This window comes from Leucoraja erinacea, chromosome 7 (assembly GCF_028641065.1).
Source record: "Leucoraja erinacea ecotype New England chromosome 7, Leri_hhj_1, whole genome shotgun sequence".
In the NCBI taxonomy this organism is placed as follows: domain Eukaryota; kingdom Metazoa; phylum Chordata; class Chondrichthyes; order Rajiformes; family Rajidae; genus Leucoraja; species Leucoraja erinaceus.
In genome coordinates this window covers 77,849,227-77,871,112 of record NC_073383.1, presented here as the reverse complement: position 1 = coordinate 77,871,112, position 21,886 = coordinate 77,849,227, and the positions used below count along the sequence as shown (strand labels likewise).

Below are 21,886 nucleotides of genomic sequence, written 5' to 3'. Positions count from 1 at the left end.
TGGTATTTTATTAATTCACATGTTTAATCGATAATGTTTTTTTATTAATATTTTATGTGTTATTCTTAATTGTTTACTGTATGTCATGTTGTCACTTGCAAGCGGAGCATCGAGGCAAATTCCTTGTACGTGAACATGCTTGACCAATAAACCTTTAAGAAGGAACTGCAGAGTCTGAAGAAGGGTCTCGACCCGAAACGTCACCGATTTCCTTCGCTCATTAGATGCAGCCTCGCCTGCTGAGTTTTACCCAGCGTTTTTGTCTACCTGGCCAATAAACGTATTCATTCATTATTCATTCATTCATTCATTCGTCCATTCATATGGGAGGAAACCTGAGCACCCGGAGGAAATGCGAGTGGTCACGGGGAGTACGTGCAAACTCCGCGGGGACGGCACCGAGGTCTGGATGGAACGCGGTGGCTCTACCCACTGTGCGTTACTCCAGGAGGTGGTGAGAAGGTGCGATTGCAATACTTAAAAACCATAAAAATGTACAGGCAGAATAGACTGAAAGAAATTGTTCCAATTGGCAGAAGGATCAAGGACCATGGGGGATAAAGAACCAACGGCGGCTCGGTGTACACAGTGTACGTTTGTAGACAGAGAGTGGCTCGGGTCCGGAATGCATTGCCAAGGAGTGCTCGAAAAAAAAAGGTGGCAAAGGAAGGGAAAGAACTCGCAGGTCTAAAGGGAAAGGGAGGGTCAGTGGGACTAACTGAAGTGGCTCTTGCAACAAACCGGTGTGTGGACTCAACGAGTCAAATGGTCTCGCTCGGTCCCGGGGACAAAACCTCAATATGTGGGTCCTGTCTGCTTGCACAGGTGGATATTAAAGATCTCAATGCACTGTTCGAGGGGAGGACAGGCATTTTCCTGTTAACCACTCGCCAATATTCCTCCTACAGTAAATACCACCAGAAAAATAACAGAAACCAGACGTGGGCTGTTGTTGGCATGGAATGGCTGTGGCCTAGCAAAACAAAACATTGCATCCCCAAAGTTGACTCACTGTACTCCGAGCCCTTCCGACCATGCAATCTCATGTGGCATAGCGCAACTATTTATCGGCGTTCACAAAGAAGGCCATCCATTTATGAGCCGCTGTTCACAATCTCAAGATGGCCAGAGGTCCCTGCAGCCCGAGCGGTGCTTTTGAACTGGCCATCTCCGAGTGTGGGAAATGTGACAAGCAAGATCCTGGAAAGAGTCTGCAACGATCCTGCAACGATCACACACCCCTCAGAGGCCGATTGCAGCCCCTGACCACCTCCAGAAGCCACATTGCTAACCACCGAGCCCACCTGAATGTACAAGTTCACATCTCGCCATCCCCCTGATGTGGGCTGAGGGAGAATTATTGGTCGGAGCTCAGGGGAGAATTCTCCTGCCCTTTTTTTGATTTTATTTAAAAAAGCAGACAGCTCCTCGGTTTAACGGCTCTTCTGAATGTGCAGAGAATCTGAGAGTGCGGAGAGGATGTTGCCAGGTCTCGAGTGCCTGTGCTCCAGAGAAAGACTGAGCAGGCTAGGACCTTATTCCTCTGAGTGCAGGAGCCTGAAGGGAGATCTTAAAGAAGTGTATGAAATCATGTTAAGAAGTTAAGTTCATAAGTTATAGAAGCAGAAGTTGGCCATTCGGCCCATCGAGTCTACCTCGCCATTCAATCATGGCTGATCTATCTTTCCCTCTCAACCCCATCCTCTTGCCTTCTCCCATTAATCCCTGACGCCCGTACTAATCAAGAATCTGATAGGGGAGGAGAAATCAACAATTGGTGGTCATACGTCTAAGGGGAAGATATAATAGCAACCTAACGAGCAACGTCTTCACACAGAGGGCTTATAGAAACAGCTGCCAGAGACGGTAGACACAAAACACTGGAGTAACTCAGCGGGACAGGCAGCATCTCTGGAGAAAAATAATGGGCGACGTTTTGGGTCGAGACCCTTCTTCAGACTGATGTCAGGGGAGGGGGTGGGACAAAGATAGAATGTAGGCGGAGGCAGTAAGACCAGTGGGAAGGTGATGGGGATGGAGAGTGAAAACAAGGGCTATCTGAAGTTAGAGAAGTCAATGTTCATACCGCTGGGTGGGATGGGGAGATTGCAACCTTCACGTGGTCCGCCCTATTTCAACGAATGCAATCAACCCGGCATGCACAATTAAATAAGATCAAATAGAACAAGTTGTCCTACAACTTTAGGCTGTGCACGCCATACGCAAGAAGAAGAAGTACCTCTGGGGTGTAAACTACCCAAGCGAAATATGAGGTGCTGTTGCTCCAATTTGCGCTGGGCCTCACTCTGATATGGGGAGAAGGCAGGAACGGCCTACTCCTGCACCTATTGTCTGTTGTCTATTGACATTGGAGGAGGGCCAGGACAGAAAGGTCAGACTGGGAATGGGAGGGGGAGTTGAAGTGCTGAGCCACTACACTACAGAGAAGGTAGTTGAAGTCAAGTACAAGTACAATTTGGACAGATACATGGATAGGAAAGGTTTAGATGGATATATATGGAGATATATATGGGCCATATATGTGCAGGTGGGACTGGTGAAGATCGGGCATCTTGTTCAGCATGGGCAAGTTACGCCGAAGGGCTGTTTCCCTGCTGTGTGACTCTCTAACTTTATACACGTAACGTCTCAGGAGTTAATTCTAGATGAGCTGTGCTGACTTGTGACAGTACAGGTAAATGTTTTTTCTGCCTATCGATGACTGTGCCTATCGATGATGATTGGGGAAAGAAACGCTGCTGTTACCTTCTACAGCATGGAAACGGGCCCTTCGCCCAACTTGTCCATGCAGAGAGAGAAAACGGGGAATTATAGACCAGTTAGCGTGATGGAGATCAGTGGTAGGGAAGATGCTGGAGTCAATTATAAAAGATGAGATAGCCGTGCACATGGGTAGCAGTAACAGGATCGGCCCCAGTCAGCAAGGATTAACAAAGGGGAAATCATGCTTGACTAATCTTCTGTAATTTTGATGTAACTAGGAAATTTGTAATTCTGTAATTCTGTAATTTTGATGTAACTAGGAAAATGGACAAGGGAGAGCCAGTGGATGTAGTGTACCTGGACTTTCAGAAAGCATTTGATAAGGTCCCACATAGGAGATTAGTGGGCAAAATTAGGGCACATGGTATTGGGGGTAGAGTGCTGACATGGATAGAGAAGTGGTTGGCAGACAGGAAACAAAGAGTAGGGATAAACGGGTCCCTTTTAGAATGGAAGGCAGTGACTAGTGGGGTACCGCAAGGATTAATGCTGGGACCGCAGCTATCTACAATATACATCAATGATTTGGATGAAGGGATTCAAAGTAACATTAGCAAATTTGCAGATGACACAAAGCTGGGTGGCAGTGTGAACTGTGAGGATGCTATGAGAATGCAGGGTGACTTGGACAGGTTGGGGAAGTGGGCAGATGCATGGCAGATGAAGTTTAATGCGGATAAATGTGAGGTTATTCACTTTGGTAGCAAAAACAGGAAGGCAGATTACTATCTAAATGGCGTCAAGTTGGGAAAAGGGGAAGTACAACGGGATCTGGGGGTCCTTGTACATCAGTCTATGAAAGTAAGCATGCAGGTACAGCAGGCAATGAAGAAAGCGAATGGCATGTTGGCCTTTATAACAAGAGGAATCGAATATAGAAGCAAATAAGTCCTTCTGCATTTGTACAGAGCCCTAATGAGACCTCACCTGGTATTGTGTGCAGTTTTGGTCCCCTAATTTGAGAAAGGACATTCTTGCTATTGAAGGAGTGCAGCGTAGGTTTTCAAGGTTAATTTCCGGGATGGCGGGACTGTCATATGCTGAGAGAATGGAGCGGCTGGGCTTGTACACTCTGGGGTTTAGGAGGATGAGAGTGGATCTCGTTGACACATATAAGATTGTTAAGGGCTTGGACACGCTAGAGGCAGGAAACATGTTCCAGATGTTGGGGTAGTCAAGAACCAGGGGCCACAGTTTAAGAATAAGGAGTAAGCCTTTTTGAATGGAGACAAGAAAACACTTTTTCTCACAGAGAGTTGTGAGTCTGTGTAATTCTCTGCCTCAGAGGGCGGTGGAGGCAGGTTCTCTGGATGCTTTCAAGAAAGAGCTAGATAGGGCTCATAAAAATAGTGGAGTCAGGGGATATGGGAAGAAGGCAGGAACGGGGTACTGATTGGGATGATCAGCCATGATCACATTGAATGATGGTGCTGGCTCGAAGGGCCTAATGGCCTACTCCTGCACCTATTGTCTATTTAAAACATGTAACGTCTCAGGGGATACTTCTAGATGAGCTGTGCTGACTTGTGACACTACAGGTAAACATTTTTCTGCCTATCGATGACTGTGTGGTTATTGGGGAAAGAAACGCTGCTGTTATGTTCTACATGGTGGAAACAGGCCTTTCACCCAACTTGTCCATCCGACCTATGTTAGTCCCTCTTGCCCATATACCACTAAACCTTTCCTTTCACTAGGCCAGTTCATTGGCTATATTTAAGAGGGAGTTAAAGATGTGGCCCTTGTGGCTAAAGGGATCAAGGGGTATGGAGAGAAGGCAGGTACAGGATACTGAGTTGGATGATCAGCCATGATCATATTGAATGGCGGTGCAGGCTCGAAGGGCCGAATGGCCTACTCCTGCACCTATTTTCTATGTTTCTATGTTTCTTTCCATATACCTGTTTTTTTTTTTTAAATGTACCAGCCTCAACTACCACCTCTGGCAGCTCATTGCATATACCCACGAGCCTCTGTGTGAAGAAGTTGCCCCTTTAGTTCCTACTGATCTTCCCCCCTCTCAACTTAAACCAATGTCCACTAGTCTTCATTTCCCCTCGTCTTGGGGGAAGACTCTGAAGATTCACCCTAGTTATCCCCCCTCGTGATTTGATACAACTCTATAAGATCTCTCTAGCCAGCCTAGGCTCTACCTATAGCTCAGGCCCTCAAGTCCCGACAACATCCTTGTAAATGTTTAAGAAAGAACTGCAGATGCTGGAAAAATCGATGGTAGACAAAAATGCTGAAATCGTTTCGGGTCAAGACCCGAAACGTCACCTATTCCTTCGCTCCATAGATGCTGCCTCACCCGCTGAGTTTCTCCAGCATTTTTTTATCTACATCCTTGTAAATCTTCCCTGCACTCATTCCAGGTTAATGGCAAGTTTGCTCTAGCAGGGTGGCCAAAGCTGAACACAACAAAGACACAAAGTGCTGGAGTAACTGAACGGGTCAGGCAGCATCTCTGATCAACGGGACCAGGTGCCTCTTCAGGTCTGTTCGTTGGTTGGAATTTTGGGGGGACGATCTTAGGTGATGTCATTTGAACGGATAAGTGCTTGAGGAACTTTAACCTTTCAAGACCACGGAATGAGTGGAGAGATTTGGGAATGAGCCGAAATAGGGACATCGCTTTGAACCGGAACGGACAGGATGGGCAGAATGGCTTTGTCCGACTCTGCAAAATTCTGTGACTGCTGTCACAATACAGCTTTCTGACATCACTATGCCTGTACATTCCAATTCTCTGCCCACTCCGTCAATGTGTGAGCACATGCTAGCGCCTTTAACATCGTGCAGGGAGGGATCAAAGCCCTGAAGGACTTCGAGGCCAAGCCACATCAGGAAGATTTTAAGGTAGGGTTCCTTTGTTGCATTTGAAAGCCGAATGGAAAGGTGCAAATTAGTTCTCGTGGCGTTGCAGGCCGGGATGATATCAAAGAGTCGAGGGAGGATTTGAGTGTAGGAGCAGGAAGCAGGAAGCAGGAGCAGGAGCAGGAAGGTCATACTGCAGTTGTACAGGGTCTTGGTGAGACCACACCTGGAGTATTGCGTACAATTTTGGTCTCCTAATCTGAGGAAAGACATTCTTGCCGTAGAGAAGAAGATTCACCAGACTGATTCCTGGGATGGCAGGACTTTCATATGAAGAAAGACTGGATAGACTCGGTTTGTACTCGCTAGAATTTAGAAGATTGAGGGGGGATCTTATAGAAACGTACAAAATTCTTAAGGAAACATTTTTCACACAGAGAGAAAACATTTTTCACACAGAGAGTGGTGAATCTCTGGAATTCTCTGCCACAGAAGGTAGTTGAGGCCAGTTCCTTGGCTATATTTAAGAGGGAGTTAGATGTGGCCCTTGTGACTAAAGGGATCAGGGGGTATGGAGAGAAGGCAGGTACAGGATACTGAGTTGGATGATCAGCCATGATCATATTGAATGGCGGTGCAGGCTTGAAGGGCTGAATGGCCTACTCCTGCACCTGTTTTCTATGTTTCTATGTTTCTATGAAGGCAAAGGGCTTCAAAACCAGGGTGATTTCGAAATCAAAGTGTTTGGTGGACAGAAAATCTATGCAGATCGTAATGAAGATAAGTTATGGGGAAATGAAATGATGCAAGATTGCATACAAGCAGTGGGGTTTTGAAAGTAATTAAGTTTATGAAGCACAAAACGTTAACCAAAATATCCTGCTTAAGGAGGAACTGCAGGTGGTGGAAAATCGAAGGTAGACAAAAATGCTGGAGAAACTCAGCGGGTGAGGCAGCATTTATGGAGCAAAGGAAATAGGCGACGTTTCGTGTCGAAACCCTTCTTCAGACTGATGAAGGGTCTCAACCCAAAACGTCGCCTCTTTCCTTCGCTCCATAGATGCTGCCTCACCCACTAAGTTTCTCCAGCGTTTTTGTCAACCAAAATATCCTGGGCACTTTGGCCAAGAACAGAATCGTAATTAATTAAGAACAGATTCAGTCTGGAGAAGAGGCTCGACACTTAAATGTCACCCAGTCCTTTTCTCCAGAGAAGCTGTCTGACCCGCTGAGTTGTGTCTACCCAGCGTTTTGTGTCTACCTTCCTAAACAGGCCTGAGAGCTAACTGCAAAGCCACTGAATTCACAACTAAAAAAAGGCAGAGTGGCGCATAGCAGGTGATAGAGACGGCCGCTGCCTCACAGCTCCAGCGGCCCAGGTTCGATCCTGATCCCAAGTACTGTCTGTGTGGAGTTTGCACGTTTTTCCTGTAACCCGGTTGTTTTTTTTGGGGGTGTTCTGGCTTCCTCTCACGTCAGTATGCTCGTTCGGCATTGACAAGGTGGGTCGAAGGGCTTGTCTCTCGACAATTCGACTAGTCCAAGAACATGCCAGTTTGTAGGTCAATTGCTCGGCATGAAAGTTGCCCCTGGTGTGGAAGGTTGAAAGGTAGAATCTGGGGAGAGTTGAATTGATGGGAATGGAGCGGCTGGGCTTGCATACACTGGAATTTAGAAGGATGAGAGGGAATCTTATTGAAACATGTAAGATTATTAAAGGATTGGACACGCTAGAGGCAGGAAACATGTTCCCGATGTTGAGGGAGTCCAGAACCAGAGGCCGCAGTTTAAGAAAAAGTGGTAGGCCATTTAGAATGGAGATGAGGAAAAACTTTTTCACCCAGAGAGTTGTGCATCTGTGGAATTCTCTGCCTCAGAAGGCAGTGGAGGCCGATTCTCTGAATACTTTCAAGAGAGAGCTATGGGCCTGTCCCACTTAGGCGATTTTTTTAGGCAACTACAGGCGACTAGTTTGTCGCCACATGTTCGTCGGTAGTTGCCGGGAGTAGTCTCCTCAGTTGCGCTAAAAGCCGTGGCGTCTTTCTGGTCGCCGCTAAATTTTCAACACGTGGAAAATTTTTTCGCCGACAGTGGCTTTGACGCCAATGAGCGTAGCTTGACTTCTCCTGACGTGGGTGCTGTCGTAGGTTGTCGCCAGGATGACGTAGGTTGTCGCAGTTTTTTGGGCGACCTGCTACCACTGTGACAGTTACCTAAAAAAATCGCCAGGTGGGACAGGCCCATTAGCGCTCTTAAAGATAGCGGAGTCAAGGGATATGGGGATAAGGCAGGAACTGGGTACTGATTGTGGATGGTCAGCCATGATCACATTGAATGGCGGTGCTGGCTCGAAGGGCCGTATGGCCTACTCCTGCGCCTATTGTCTATGTATCTATGAATGTGGTGAGAATGAAATGAAATTCTTGTAAATGGGTGCCTGATGATCGGAGCAGACACAACGGGTCAAAAGGCCTGTTACAGCATTGTATGATTCTATGGAATGCAAGGGGGGTTGCAGAGATGGCTTGAGTGTCATCTCATGACCACTGACTCCAACATTACAGCAGCATTTCTTCCCCTAATAAACCACACAGTCGTCGATGGGAGGAAGAAGGGCAAATGTCTACCTGTGCTGTCACAAGTCAGCACAGCTGATCCACAGGTAGACAAAAAATCTACCTTCTCTCTGTAGGTGCCGTCTCACCTGTTGAGTTTCTCCAGCAATTTTTGTCCGCATTCAATTTGTTTCCAGCATCCGCAGTTCTTTCTGAAACAGCTCATCCAGAATTCTCTCTGTTCAAACTTTATATGTTATAAGTTTATAGCGAGCCATACAACGGGGAAACAGGCCCTTCGGTCCAACTTGCCCACATGCCAAACGAGATGCCCCGTCTATACTAGTGCCACTTGATCACATTTGACTCATATACCTCTAAACCTTTCCTAATCATATATACCTGTCCTAATGTCTTTGAAATGGTATGATACTTGACCTCAACTACCTCCTCTGGCAGCTCGATCCGTACGTCCACATTGCAACATAGAAAATAGGTGCAGGAGGAGGCCATTCGGCCCTTCAAGCCAGCACCGCCATTCATTGTGATCATGCTGATCGTCCCCAATCAATAACCCGTGCCTGCCTTCTCCCCATATCCCTGGACTCCACTAACCCCTAGAGCTCTATCTAACTCTCTCTTAAATCCATCCAGTGACTTGGCCTCCACTGCCCTCTGTGGCAGGGAATTCCATAAATTCACAACTCTCTGGGTGAAAACGTTTTTTCTCACCTCAGTCTTAAATGACCTCCCCTTTATTCTAAAACTGTGGCCCCTGGTTCTGGACTCGCCCAACACTGGGAACATTTTTCCTGCAACTAGCTTGTCCAGTCCTTTTATAATGTTATATGTTTCTATAAGATATCCCCTCATCCTTCTAAACTCCAGTGAATACAAGCCTAGTCTTTTCAATCTTTCCTCATACGACAGTCCCGCCATCCCAGGGATCAATCTCGTGAACCTACGCTGCACTGCCTCAATCACAAGGCTGCAACATTGGCCTTCATCAGTCAGAGCATTGAGTACAGAGGTTGGGAGGCCATGGTGCAGTCGTACAAGACGTTGGTGAGGTCGTGTTTAGATTATAGTGTTCAGTTCGTGGCACCATGCGATGGGAAAGATGTTGTAAAGCTGGAAAGGGTGCGAGGTTGTAGCCAGGACTAGAGGGTCTGAGCGATAGGGAGGTTGAGCAGGCTGGGACTCTATTCCTTGGGGTGCAGGAGGATGAGGGGGGGGGAGGGGGATCTTATTGAGGTGTATAAAATCAAAGGAATAAATTGGGTAGATGTACAGACTCTCTTGCCTGGAGAAGGTGAATCGAAGACTAGAGGGCAAAGGTTTAAGGTGAAGGGAAAAAGATTTAATAAGAATCTGAGTGGTAGCCTTTTCACACAAAGGGTGGTGGGTGTATGGAAGGAGCTGCCGGAGGTGGTAGTTTGAGGCTGGGACTATCACAACGTTAAAGAAACAGTTAAGACAGGTACATGGATAGGACAGGTGTGGAGGGATATTGACCAACCGTGGGCATTTGGGACAAGTATAGCTGGACATACATGGTGGCCGGTGTGGGCAAGTTGGGCCAAAGGGCCTGTTTCCACAATGTATCACTATGACTCTATGACCCACCAACCTCTGTGTGAAAAAGTTGCCCTCTCTGGTTCCTAGTAAATCTCTCCCCTCTCACCTTAAACATATGTCCGCATGTTCTTGACTTCCTTGCTCTGAGGAAAAGACTGCGGATTTACCCCATCTATTCTCCTCATGATCTTTCGATACCTCTACAAGATCACCCCTCATCCTCCTGCTCCCCAATTAGTCATTTGCTTATTGTCCTGAGTACCGAGGTACAGTGAAAAACTTTAAGGAAGGGAACAAAGAAAATAATCGGACCGGTCCTCATAGGTCAGGCCCTCAAAGTCCAGGCAACATCCACATGATATAATTATTAGGCATGTTCAGTGCGGTTTAGTTTATTGTCCCATGTACCGAGGTACAGTGAAAAGCTTTTGTTGCGTGCTATAGCAAGCCAGCAGAAAGACAATACATGATTACAATCGAGCCATTCACATTGTACAGATACATGATAAGAGAATAATGTTTAGTGCAAGGTAAAGCCAGTAACGTTCGATCAAAGACAGTACGAGAGTCCCCGATGAGGTAAGTGGAGGTTCAAGGCTGCTCCCTGGTTGCGTTATGCCCCTGTCTCACTTAGGAAACCTGAACGGAAACCTCTGGAGACTTTGTGCCCCACCCAAGGTTTCCGTTCCCGGAGGTTCCCGGAGGTTTTTATCAGTCTCCCTACCTGCTTCCACTACCTGCAACCTCCTGCAACCTCCGGGAACCGCATTGAAACCTTGGGTAGGACGCAAAGTCTCCAGAGGTTTCTGTTCAGGTTTCCTAAGTGGGACCGGGGCAATAGGATGGTTAAGTTGCCTGATGACAGCTGGGAAGAAACTGTGTGCTCCATTTAATCCGCGGGGGTTTTAAGTTCATGAATTCATAAGTGATAGGAGCAGAGTTAGGCCATTCGGCCCATCAAGTCCACTCCGCCATTCAATCGTGGCTGACCTATCTCTCCCACCCATTCTCCTGCCTTCTCCCCATTGCCCCATGACTCCTGTACCAATAATACAAGTACTAATCGTACTTTTCTGTTGCATTCTCCGCCCCCAGCAAGTAGTTATTAGGTTAAAGAAATGAAAGCAAAGGCCATCGATGGTAATTTCATGCAGCAGCTCCATGGGAATTTCCCCGACCGGTGTTAATCCGGTGCACCTGCTCTCTGGTTTGTTCAAGGAAATAGCAAGGTGCAAATTTGGCAGAGATAACCTTCACTGGTATGTTTTTCAATTAAATAAAACTCATGCGAGGAAAAATATTTATCAACCCATGCTGCAAAAGGGCACTCCCCAACTGCATTTAGCGTGAAACTAGCTGTGTATTTGATGCAAACTTAAAATGTACAGTATCTTTGATGTAAATATTTGGTATAGTGAAGAGTTACGAGGAGGTTGCCAGGGCTCGTGGGCCTGGGCTGTAGGGAGAGGTTGAGCAGACTGGGACCTCTATTCGTTGGAGAGCAGGAGGATAAGGGATGATATTATAGATAGAAACATAGAAAATAAGTGCAGGAGGGGCCATTCGGCCCTTCGAGCCAGCACCACCATTCATTGTGATCATGGCTGATCGTCCACAATCAATAACCCGTGCCTGCCTTCTCCCCATATCTCTTGACTGCACTAGCCCCTAGAGCTCTATCTAACTCTCTCTTAAATCCATCCAGTGACTTGGCCTCCACTGCCCTATGTGGCAGGGAACTCCACAAATCTCTCGTTGAAAAAGTATTTTTCTCACATCAGTCTTAAATGGCCTCCCCTTTATTCTAAGACTGTGGCCCTTGGTTCTGGACGCCCAACATTGGGAACAGTTTTCCTGCATCTAGCTTGTCCAGTCCTTTTATCATGTTATATGTTTCTATAAGATCCCTCATCCTTGTAAACTCCAGCGAATACAAGCCTAGTCTTTTCAATCTTTCCTCATATGACAGTCCCACCATCCCAGGGATCAATCTCATGAACCTACGCTGCACTGCCTCAATCACAAGGATGTCCTTCCTCAAATTAGGAGACCAAAACTGCACACAATACTCCAGATGTGGTCTCACCAGAGCCCTATACAACTGCAGAAGAACCTCTTTACTCCTATACTGAAATCCTCTTGTTATGAAGGCCAACATTCCATTAGTTTTCTTCACTGCCTGCTGTACCTGCACGCCAACTTTCAGTGACCGGTGTACAAGGACGCCCAGGTCTCGATGCACCTCCCCGTTACCTAACCTAACCCCATTGAGATAATAATCTGCCCCCTTGTTTTTGCCGCCAAAGTGGATAACCTCACATTTATCTATATTATACTGCATCTGCCAAGCATCTGCCCACTAACTCAACCTGTCCAGGTCACCCTGCAACCTACTAACATCCTCTTCACAGTTCACACTGCCACCCAGCTTTGTGTCATCCGCAAACTTGCTAGTGTTGCTCCTAATTCCCTCTTCCAAATCATTAATATATATAGTAAACAGTTGTGGCCCCAACACCGAGCCTTGTGGCACTCCACTCGATGTGTACAAAATCAATGGAGGAATGAATCGGGTAAACGCAGAGTCTCTAGCCCAGAGTAGGGAAACCAGAGGACATAGGTTTAAGGTGAGGGGGAAAAAGTTTTAATAGGAGTCTGAGAGGTTACTTTTTCAAACAAAAGGAGGAGAGTGCATGGAATGAGCTGTCAGTGGAAGTAGTTGAGGCAGGGACTATTGAAGCTTTTAAGATGCTACTAGACCAACTGGGACCCGTTGGGTCCCTGTCACATGGGAGGCCTGGTCCCCCAACTGTGCAACCTGTTTCCCCAACCCAATATAGCACTACTAATCCATAGCCCCCGCGGGAGGCGTGGTCCCCCAAGTCAACCCACTGCCGAGCGTAAGATTCCAGCACTCCCCTGCCCACCCCAGCACTAGTTTAAAAAAAAAAAAATCCAATTGCACTTCCCCAATTGCAATACCAATTAACCCTCCCCTTCCTGTGTTGCCAGCAGCTGGAGTAAGTGTTGTATGATGGCAACATTGTTGCAAATGTCGGGTGGAGGACTGTGATATCCCATTCAGGTGAAAAATTGGTGGAAGCACAGAGTGTTCCTGTATTGCAACTTTGTTGGAAGCTGGTAGGAAGGATTTTAACAGTAAAAAATCTTGTTAAAGTTGGCTTTTTTAAACCTTGAAATATCAATCATTTGTGAAATATAACTTCAAATGTGAAGAAACTTGATACGAATGACCACGGGAAAAAGCTGAGTAAGATCCTGCAACAGATGTTTGCGTTATTGTGTACCGTTTTGACGTAGCTCTTGAGATCACAGACAGACAGACAGTCAAGACTTTTAGTATACAGATTAGGCAGATACATAGATAGGACAGGTTTGGAGGGATATGGGCTAAACTCACGCAGGTGGGACTAGTGCAGATGGGACATATTTGTCGGTGTTGGGCAAGTTGAGCCGAAGGACTTTTTTCCACACTGTATGACTCTATGACACAATACACAATAGGTGCAGGAGTAGGCCATTTGGCCTTTCGAACCAGAACCACCATTCAATGTGATCATGGCTGATCATCCACAATCAGTACCCCATTCCTGCCTTCTTCCCATATCCCCTGACTCCACTATTTTTAAGAGCCCTATCTAGCTCTTTCTTGAAAGCATCCAGAGAACCAGCCTCCACCGCCCTAACCCCCTATAAAATTGGAGTTGCCTGTATTGCCTTCCACAGTTTCAGCAGATCCCATCATACTTTACAGTCAGTTACGTCTCCTTGAAGTGTTATCACTCTTGCAAATTAAGTAGTACTGCCACGAGAGTCAGGAATGTTTAAATGTCATATCTGCCGTCAATAGAACAACGAAATTCTTACTTGCAGCATCAAAAATAGGCCTGTAAACACAATGCACAGAGATAATATAAATATCTGTTAAACCTTTCCCAAACCAGTTGTTGAAATCTATTAGGCCACGTCATCCAACTTGAAACGAATAGTAGGGGCATGACCCAAAACCTCACCCATTCCTTCTCTCCCGAGATGCTGCCTGTCCTGCTTAATTACTCCGGCATTTTGTGTCGATCTTCGGTGTAAACCAGCATCTGCAGTTCCTTCCGACACATTTCGTCAGCTCCATTGCAAAATGTACTTAAGGTATGATAGAACTTCACCTCCTCTCTCTGACGGGAATCCTGCAACACCCTTAAGGGCCTGTCCCACGAGCATGCGACTCCATGCGGCAAGCGCAACCTAACGTGGTCGCTTGAGCCGTACGGCCTCGCGGGGCCAGTCCCACTTCCATCGCCTGAGCCGTATGGAGTTGTGCGGAGCTGGTCCCAACATCGCGCGGGGCTCCGAAAAACTGACCTTGTTCAAAAATTCCGCGCGGCAACGGCCTGCCGGCCCGCAGCCGCCTCAACACCGTACACACCGCCTCGACGGGCATACGCATAGTCTCGACGCAGTATGCAGTGTCTTGACGCCGTACATCACGCGCGAACTTCCCGCGGACTTCGCTCAAACTTCATGTCACTCACTTGACCTCCGTGCGGCTCCCGCTTCTGGTTTGGTTGCACTCGCCGTATGCAGGCGCATGCTTGTAGGACCGGCCCTGTATGGGATCATTCCACCTCTGCGCGGCCCCCGCTTCCAGTTTGGTCGCGCTTGCCGCATGCAGGTCGCATGCTTGTGGGACAGGCCCTTAACTCGCTGCTCCCCCTTTATGAGTCCTCCTGTTCTTCGGCTCTCCAACCCTGTTTTAATCCAGGCTGGCATTGTTTTCTTTGATCTGTCCTTTTCACGCTCTTAAACCCTTCCTTATCCCTAGTTTCCCTCTCCACCTGACTCTCAGTCTCAAGAAGGGTCCCGGCCCGAAACGTCACCCATTCCTTCTCTCTAGAGGTGCTGCTGCCTGTCCCGCTGAGTTGCCCCAGCTTTTTGTGTCTAACTCGCTGGTGAGGCAGAAACTGTTCCTTACCAGGATTTCACGACCATGGGACAACTTCAGTAGAACGGGAATGCGATCGGTTCCTGTAAATTCATGTCTGAGGGGAGAAAAGTTAAAATATAAACATCACAAGGTCAACTCCTTCTTTGAACCTCTTCAATTTTCCGCTGCAAGAAAAGTTGGCGACTGAGATTCAGGAGAATAATAGCCCTGTCCCACTGTACGAGTTCATTCCAAGAGTTCTCCCGAGTTTGCCCTGATTCGAACTCAGAGATTTATGGTAATGGCCGCTCGTAGGTACTCTGGGCTCTCGTGGACATTTTTCAACGTTGAAAAATCTTCACGAGTCTTCCCGAGTAATAATAAATAATAATAAATAACAATAATAATGATAAATAATAATAATGACAATTAATAACAATAATAATAGCAATTAATAATAATATTAACAATTAATAACAACAATAATAATAAACAATAATAATTGATGATAATAACAATAATAACAACAATAATAAATAATAATATTATTATAATATAGTATATAGTATTATTATTGTAATAACAATAATAACAACAATAATAAATAATAATAATATTATTATAATATAGTTTAATATTATTATTATTATTAATTATTATTGTTATTATTATTGTTATTATCATCAATTATTATGAATAATAATAATAATAATATTAAATCATAACGTTATTTGTAAAGCATTTTTCATACAATTGAATGCAACCCAAAGTGATTTCCACAAAAACATACGTCTAAACAAAAATAAAATTTAAAACAGTAAGGACATAAACAGTTAGTAATATAAAAAGCACAGATTTATATAAAACTTAAAAATGAAAAATTGAGAGTGTAAAAGGCCAAACAACAAAAACACTGGTGTCAAATACACAGTCCTATATACTATTTGAGCACACAAGCAGCTTGAAGGTATGTGGAGATAAATACAAGAGAATAAAAGTAATTTTTGCAATGTCATCAGAAGAAGAAAAGTAAGTTAAAAGCTTGATTGTAAAGATAAAGATAAGCTGCCATTTAAAAATGTCAAGTGTGTGTGGGCGTCTGTCATAGTTCTGGGTCGGGTATTCCACAGCTTGGGGGCGTCATTGAGAAAGGTTGCTCCACCAATGTTCTTATTTCTGCGGCATTGAGAGGCTAACAGGCCAGCATCAGAAGACCTCAGCGCTCGAGTAGGGGCATAGGGAAGGCGGGACTCTGTAAAATATGCAGCACCTTTAAAGCCATTTAAAGTCCGAGATTAAGCCATTAAACTCTGAGGGTCTCCAATAAGGTACATAGTAGTTCAGGACCGCTCTCTAATTGTGGTAGGATGTTTCAGTTGCCTGATAACAGCTGAGAAGAAACTGTCTCTGAATCTGGAGGTGTGCGTTTTCACACTTCTACACCTTATGTCCCCGATGGTAGAGGGGAGAGGACGGAGTGGCTGGGCTGCGACTAGTCCTTGATTATGTGTAAGAAGGAACTGCAGATGCTAGTTTAAACCGAAGATAGACGCAGAAAGCTGGAGTAACTCAGCGGGACAGGCAGCATCTCTGGATAGAGGGAATGGGTGGCGTTTCGAGACGAGACCCTTAAGGGTTGTGCATATTTCCATCCTTTGTTATGCTGCTGGCATTGCCGAGGCAGTGTGAGGTAGAAATAGAGTCAATGGAAGAATGGTCTGTACCCGAAAAGCCATCCATTCCTTCTCTCCAGAGATGCTGCCTGTCCCGCTGAGCTACTCCAGCTTTTTGTGTCCATCTTCAATGGATGAAGGTTGGTTTGTGTGATGGTAGGTTAATCCAGTGGATTAGGTATCGTTCTGGGTGGAGACTCTTCTTCGTACTGAGAGTCAGGCGAGAGGAGTGTTCTATGTTCAAAATATTTTGTAAAAATGCCAGGGGAAATTCCTCTTTGTATCTTCAAGGACCACCACCAGGGGGCAGACTGGCTCTTGATTTAATCTTTTAGGACTGAGATGAGAAAAATATTTTTTACACATAGAGTGGTGAACCTGTGGAATTCTCTGCCACAGAATGTAGTTGAGGCCAGTTCATTGGCTATATTTAAGAGGGAGTTAGATGTGGCCCTTGTGGCTAAAGGGATCAGGGGGTATGGAGAGAAGGCAGGTACAGGATACTGAGTTGGATGATCAGCCATGATCATATTGAATGGCGGTGCAGGCTTGAAGGGCTAAATGGCCTTCTTCTGCACCTATTTTCTACATTCTATGTTTCTATATTATTTCTCCGGGATGGGGTAAAAGGGGAAGTACAACAAGGTCTTGTACATCAGTCACTGAAAGTGAGCATCCAGGTACAGCAGGCAGTGATGAAAGCTTATGGCATGTTGGCAGTATTGGGGCAAAGAGGTCCTTCTGCAGTTGTTCAGGGCCCTGGTGAGACCGCACCTGGAATATTGTGTGCGGTTTTGGTCTCCTAATCTAAGGAAGAACATTCTTGCTATTGAGGGAGTGCAGCGTAGGTTCACCAGGTTAATTCCCGGGATGGCGGGACTGTCATATGCTGAGAGAATGGAGCGACTGGGCTTGTATTCACTGGAATTTAGAAGGGTGAGAGGGAATCTTATAGAAACATATAAAATTATTAAGTGGTTGGACATGCTAGATGCAGGAAACATGTTCCCGATGTTGGGTGAGTTACAGAACTGACATGCAGTCACAGGGAGAATGTCAAACTCCACACAGACTGTACTTTATTAAACTTCTTAAAACTGTCTCCTTCTCCCCCCCTTCTCTCTCCCCTTCTCTGTCCCCTTCTCTCTCCCCTTCTCTCCCTCCCTCCCGCATTCTCTAAAGGACTTATCGTGCTCTGTGGCAGCCGTTTACCTTCCTCTTCATCGCACAGACAGCGCTCCTCAGCTGTCCCTGGCCCCCACCTTCGATGTGTGTGTGTGTGTGTGTGTGTGTGTGTGTGTGTGTGTGCGCGCGCGCGTGTGTGTGTGTGTGTGTGTGTGTGTGTGTGTGTGCGCGTGTGTGTGTGTGTGTGTGTGTGTGTGTGTGTGTGTGTGTGTGTGTGTGTGTGTGTGTGTGTGTGTGTGTGTGTGTGTGTGTGTGTGTGTGTGTGTGTGTGTGTGTGTGTGTGTGTGTGTGGTCGGTAGCAAAGATCCTGTAGGATCTTTGGTCATTAGATGCAGCTCACGCTTCGGTCGAGGCTTTCCAGGCGAGTGACCCAAACCTCTGGGGACTCACGGAAACCTTGGGTGGGGCGCAAGGTCACTAGAGGTTTCCGTTCAGGTTTCCTAAGTGGGACCGGGGCATTACAATTCCTTAATTCTATCCATACTGACTCCACATCTGCTGTTTCAATGTCACCCCTTGCAAGGGACTGAATTTCATTCCTCACCAACAGGGCAACCCCACCCCCTCTGCCCACCTGTCTGTCTTTTCGATAGGAGGTATAGCCTTGAATATTCAGTTCCCAGCCCTGGCCCTCTTGCAGCCATGTCTCAGTAATTCCCACAACATCATACTTGCCAGTTTCTAACTGAGCCCCAAGCTCGTCCACTTTATTCCTTATACTTTGCGCATTCATATACAGCACTTTGACCTCCGTATTCACTTCCCCCCTCGCAATTGATCCTGACCTTACTCTGTTGACCATTGTCAAGCTTTCCTTCCCACTAATTCGAGAATCTTTTGTAATTTTTCCTGTAGCCACTTCCCCTTCAACTCCATCTTTATACTCCCAATTTGTCAATCCCTCCCTCCCACTATTTAGTTTAAACCCACACGTGTGGCCCTGGCAAACCTGCCTGCCAGAATGTCGGTCCCCCTCCAGTTACGGTGTAACCCGTCCCTTTTGTGCAGGTCACCCCTATCCCAGAAGAGATCCCAGTGGCCTATAAATCTAAATCCTTGCTCCCTGCACCAGCCTCTCAGCCACACATTCAGATCCCCTATCACCCTGTTCCTGTCCTCACTAGCACGAGGTACTGGAAGCAATCCAGAGATAACCACCCTAGAAGTCCGGCATTTCAGTCTTCTTCCCAACTCTCTGAACTCATGTTGGAGAACCTCCTTCCTCTTCTTCCCGATGTCGTTTGTGCCCACGTGCACAACTACTGCCGGCTGTTCACCTTCTCTCTCTCTCGAATGTTCAGAATTCGGCTCGTGACATCCTGAACCCTGGCACCAGGGAGGCAACAGACCAGCCTTGCATCTCGTCTGCCGCCACAGAATCTCCTGTCCGCTCCTCGGACAAAGGAGTCACCCACCACCAGGACTCTGCCCGATGTCGGTCTCGCCGGTCGAATCCCATCTCCAGGATTGGAGCCACCAACATTCAATGGGAACCATTCAATGTGATAGAAACATAGAAATTAGGTGCAGGAGTAGGCTATTCGGCCCTTCGAGCCTGCACCGCCATTCAATATGATCATGGCTGATCATCCAACTCAGTATCCCGTACCTGCCTTCTCTCCATACCCTCTGATCCCCTTAGCCACAAGGGCCACATCTAACTCCCTCTTAAATATAGCCAATGAACTGGCCTCAACTACCCTCTGTGGCAGAGAGTTCCAGAGATTCACCACTCTCTGTGTTAAAAAAGTTCTTCTCATCTCGGTTTTAAAGGATTTCCCCCTTATCCTTAAGCTGTGACCCCTTGTCCTGGACTTCCCCAACATCGGGAGCAATCTTCCTGCATCTAGCCTGTCCAACCCCTTAAGAATTTTGTAAGTTTCTATAAGATCCCCTCTCAGTCTCCTAAATTCTAGAGAGTATAAACCAAGTCTATCCAGTCTTTCTTCATAAGACAGTCCTGACATCCCAGGAATCAGTCTGGTGAACCTTCTCTGCACTCCCTCTATGGCAAGAATGTCCTTCCTCAGATTTGGAGACCAAAACTGTACGCAATACTCCAGGTGTGGTCTCACCAAGACCCTGTACAACTGCAGTAAAACCTCCCTGCTCCTATACTCAAATCCTTTTGCTATGAAAGCTAACATACCATTCGCTTTCTTCCCTGCCTGCTGCACCTGCATGCCTACTTTCAATGACTGGTGTACCATGACACCCAGGTCTCGCTGCATCTCCCCTTTTCCTAGTCGGCCACCATTTAGATAATAGTCTGCTTTCCTGTTTTTGCCACCAAAATGCATAACCTCACACTTATCCACATTATACTGCATCTGCCAAACATTTGCCCACTCACCCAGCCTATCCAAGTCACCTTGCAGTCTCCTAGCATCCTCCTCACAGCTAACACTGCCCCCCAGCTTCGTGTCATCCGCAAACTTGGAGATATTGCCTTCAATTCCCTCATCCAGATCATTAATATATATTGTAAATAGCTGGGGTCCTAGCACTGAGCCTTGCGGTACCCCACTAGTCACTGCCTGCCATTGTGAAAAGGACCCGTTTACTCCCACTCTTTGCTTCCTGTTTGCCAGCCAGTTCTCTATCCACATCAATACTGAACCCCCAATGCCGTGTGCTTTAAGTTTGTGGCTGATCATCCACAATCAGTTCCCTGCTCCTGCCTTCACCCCATATCCCCTGACTCCGCTATCTTTAAGAGCCCTCTCTTGAAAGTATCCAGAGAACCGGCCTCCACCGCCGTCTGAGGCAGAGAATTCCACAGACTCACAACTCACTGTGTGAAAAAGTGTTTCCTCATCTCCATTCTAAATGCCTTACACCTTATTCTTAAACTGTGGACCCTGGTTCTGGACTCGCCCAACATTATACAGAAAGTACGAGGTGTTGCATTTTTGGAAGTCAAACCAGGGCAGGGCCTACAGTGCATGACAAGCCCCTGGGGGAGTGTTGTAGAACAGGGCGATCTAGGATTGCAAGGTATGTAGCTCCTTGAAAGTGGTGTCACAGATAGATTAGGTGAACAAGCATGCTTTCGGCACATAGGCCTGCATCAGTCAGGATACTGAGTATAGACTACTTTGTCTGAAGAAGGGTCTCGACTCGAAACGTCACGCATTCCTTGTATCACGAGATGCTGCCTGTCCCGCTGAGTTACTCCAACACTTTGTGTCTATCTTCGGTGTAAACCAACATCTGCAGCTCCTTCCGACACATACTGAGTATAGGAGTTGAGATAGGTAGACACAAAATGCTGGAGTAATGCCCCTGTCTCACTTAGGAAACCTGAACGGAAACCTCTGGAGACTTTGCGCCCCACCCAAGGTTTCCGTGCGGTTCTCGCAGGTTCCCGGAGGTTTTTGTCAGTGTCCCTACCCGCTTCCACTACCTGCAACCTCCGGCAACCACCTGCAACCTCCGGGAACCGCACGGAAACCTTGGGTGGGGCGCAAAGTCTCCAGAGGTTTCTGTTCAGGTTTCCTAAGTGGGACAGAGGCATAACTCAGCGGGTGAGGCAGGTTCTATGGAGAGAAGGACCCTTCTTCAGACTGAATCAGTCTGAATTAATCAATTCAGAAGGGCCCCATCCCAAAACGTCGCCCATTCCTTCTCTCCATGTTGAAAAATTCAGCAACATATGACGGGTGCCGGCAGTCGTCTGTAAAGGTTGCGTAAGTGGGACAGGCCCCTTTAAGCTGCAAAAGGGAGCAGAAAATATTTAGTTCAGTTTCAGTTTAGTTTATTGTCACTTGTACCGAGGTACAGTGAAAAGCTTGTTGTTGCGTGCCCAACCAGTCAGCAGAAAGACAATTCATGATTACAATCGATCCAATTACACTGTCTATAGATACATGATAATAGAAGAACATTTAGTGCAAGGTAAAGCCAGCAAGTCCGATCAAGGATAGTCTCAAGGATAGTCTGAGGATATTGCCAGTACGTTAGGGTATGAATTAAAGGGTGAGGTTGGATCAGCTAGGACTATGGTAGAGAAAAGTGTTGGAGAAACTCAGCGGGTGCAGCAGCATCTATGGAGCGAAGGAAATAGGCGACGTTTCGTCCCGAAACGTCGCCTATTTCCTTCGCCCCATAGATGCTGCTGCACCCGCTGAGTTTCTCCAGCACTTTTGTCCACTTATAGTTTTAACACACTGAGCTAAGCTAAATGGCTACTGCACCGCTGAACGACGAACCTTCTGGGCGGGCCCCATGGCCTCAGCATCTCATACCCAGAGGATGGAAGCCAGGCTGGTTTCATCTCATTGCCATTAACGTTCAGCCCAGAGAGCTATATTTAATAGTCTATATCCATCATTCTGAGGAAGGGTTTCGGG

The 21,886-nt window shown here is 46.6% G+C and overlaps 1 protein-coding gene across 1 annotated transcript in view; it reads right to left on the bottom strand.

Annotated features, from left to right (window-relative positions):
* Positions 1-21,886, bottom strand: part of cfap65 (cilia and flagella associated protein 65) — a 218,878-nt gene that overhangs the window by 89,852 nt on the left and 107,140 nt on the right. Inside the window, exon 20 of the mRNA XM_055638826.1 lies at positions 14,725-14,791. Within this exon, the coding sequence (XP_055494801.1) occupies positions 14,725-14,791 (67 nt within the window). The remainder of the gene's footprint in view (positions 1-14,724; positions 14,792-21,886) is intronic.